Genomic DNA, 2,243 nt, shown 5'->3' with positions numbered 1-2,243 from the left:
CCCTACTTAGAAATCTTCTGTGAGGGCAGGAGGGAGGGGTGATTATGAACCAAAGTCCAGGAAATGGCAACATTTGAAATTAACAGAGTCACCTGAGGTAAAGTTATTCAAATGTAAACCAGCAAAGCTCAGCTAAAGTCAGGTTTTCCAGCAGGATTTACAGTTATTTTCTCCCAAAGTGATCTATGCGCTTTGCAAGTATTGTGACTTCTGAAGTTCTCAGATTGACAAAGTATGAGGAAATTGAATACAATTTTTTTTAAGGCAGAGAGTGAAGAAGACGTGTGAGGCACGGTATTATCCAGTGACTGCGCAATCCTGACCAGAGCAAATAAATTGAAGATAGAAGAGAGAACATGCAGACTACTGTGCTTCTATAATTCAAAAAATTTCTTTGTTGAAGTAGAATTGAACCTTCCTAGGATCCAGACTCGAGTATCGGTGACAGCATTTGCTCAGGCTCTTTGCCAAAGTCTGAGGGCCACATAAGAAAACTCCCACCACAGACCTGTAGGAACAGAACAATAGTGATTACCTGGATGCAATGAAGGTTGCTGATGGCAGTGAAAATTCTAGGCCTCTGCTACTCCCAACAATGTCAAATAAATAATTCAGTTGTTGACTCACAAACAGCTATGATTACCAGCACAAGACTGGGCCCATCATTCTGTCATGGACCCAGGAGGGGCTCACAAGGCCCCACACTTCTCTGATGAACTACTATCATTTAATGGTTGCTAGAAAAGGGAGCAACATTAAATTTTCTTTATTTTCTTCAGTGGTGCAGTGAGATTGCCCACACTCCTGTAAATAAACTCTCACCCTTGCTCATGAAGCAACCTAATTAAACTCACTTGGTCACTGAAAAGATTGATCCCTGTTGATTCGTGAACTGGATAATACACTCCAAATCTTTCTTCCCTTATGTGGAGATCACTAAGTGCCCCCCACAAAATATATGTGCATTTCTCCAGTTCTCTGTTTTGTTGAGCAGTGTCTACAAGAACAGTTCCTTCTCTTTGAATGGAGGCTAATGAGGACAACAATCACCTCATCATTGACACTTATTTTACCAAAACCTTGGATGTCTGTCCTTGTGGGGAAGGGGTGTACAACACATGCACGGATGCCATGACTCAAGTATGAAGGTCAGAAAACAGCTTGCAGGAGTTGCTGCTCTCCTACCAACTGGAAGGTGAGAGAACACAGGCATGGTGGCAAGTGCCTTTATCCACTGAGCGATCTTGCTGGCCCTTTTTAATTTTCAATAAGAATATAAGGATGACACAAATAACTACCCTGTTCTTCTTAAACTCTGATTGTACAGACTCAACTAACTAAAGTAGAAGGCACTTACTTGGGGTAGGCAGTAGCTATTGTAGAAAACTCATTGTCCCACATTGGTCTCCCAAAGGAGGTTTTCTGTTTCAGACCTGTCAGGATGTCAGTGGCCTTGTCAAAGTTTAATGCTGCATGACCAGCCTGAAGTTAGAGAAATGTGAAGTTAGGAAACCCAAGTTTGATAGCTGCCCCTTCTTTAAGCCACTTTTAAACTTGGATTTGAGGATGAAGCCAGCTAGGAAATTTTAAGAAATAATTATTTCTGATCAGAATGCACTATATCTTGTTCAGCAGTCATCTTACATTCGATAATGGAATCAGTCTTTTATTTGAACTCACAATGTTGCTATCCCAGCCAGTGAGGAAGAGACGGTAATTTAGGAAACCTATTTTTCCTAATTCCTCCATCTCCTGTTCCAGGGAACTCAGTAGGTTGTTGAACCAGGCAAAAGCACCTGTCTCTCTGCAGATCCAGTAGAAATAGATCTGAAATCAGTAAAAGAGTCCAAACACTTATTAAGTGTCCTTTACAATGTCACAATGTTGCTATCCCAGCCAGTGAGGAAGAGACGGTAATTTAGGAAACCTATTTTTCCTAATTCCTCCATCTCCTGTTCCAGGGAACTCAGTAGGTTGTTGAACCAGGCAAAAGCACCTGTCTCTCTGCAGATCCAGTAGAAATAGATCTGAAATCAGTAAAAGAGTCCAAACACTTATTAAGTGTCCTTTACAATGTATACTGGGATCTCTCTCTCTCTCTCTCTCTCTCTCTCTCTCTCTCTCTCTCTCCTCCTCCTCCTCCTCCTCCTCCTTCTCCTCCTTCCTCCCTCCCACCCTCCCTTCTTTCTTTCTGAGATGGTCTCACTTTGTAGCTCAGGCTGATCTGGAATACATAATAATCA

General features: G+C 41.9%; 1 protein-coding gene across 4 annotated transcripts in view; it reads right to left on the bottom strand.

The window, feature by feature from the left end:
* Positions 1-337: 337 nt before the first annotated feature.
* Nox1 (NADPH oxidase 1) overlaps positions 338-2,243 on the bottom strand; it is a 24,125-nt gene continuing 22,219 nt past the window's right edge. For 2 of the 4 annotated variants that reach the window (XM_008848340.2, XM_029553646.1), the window contains 3 exons: positions 1,881-2,027; positions 1,358-1,482; positions 382-508 (listed from right to left, as the gene is read on the bottom strand). In XM_008848340.2, coding sequence (XP_008846562.1) covers positions 382-508; positions 1,358-1,482; positions 1,881-2,027 — 399 coding nt within the window. Of the gene's footprint in view, positions 509-1,357; positions 1,483-1,880; positions 2,028-2,243 lie in introns of all 4 variants that reach the window. The other 2 variants (XM_008848339.1, XM_008848341.1) reach the window with 2 other exon arrangements.

The sequence above is a fragment of the Nannospalax galili genome, unplaced genomic scaffold, assembly GCF_000622305.1.
Source record: "Nannospalax galili isolate Female #2095 unplaced genomic scaffold, S.galili_v1.0 scaffold3, whole genome shotgun sequence".
NCBI lineage: Eukaryota > Metazoa > Chordata > Mammalia > Rodentia > Spalacidae > Nannospalax > Nannospalax galili.
Note: the sequence above shows the minus strand (reverse complement) of the source record. Positions and strands in the feature narration are given on the sequence as shown.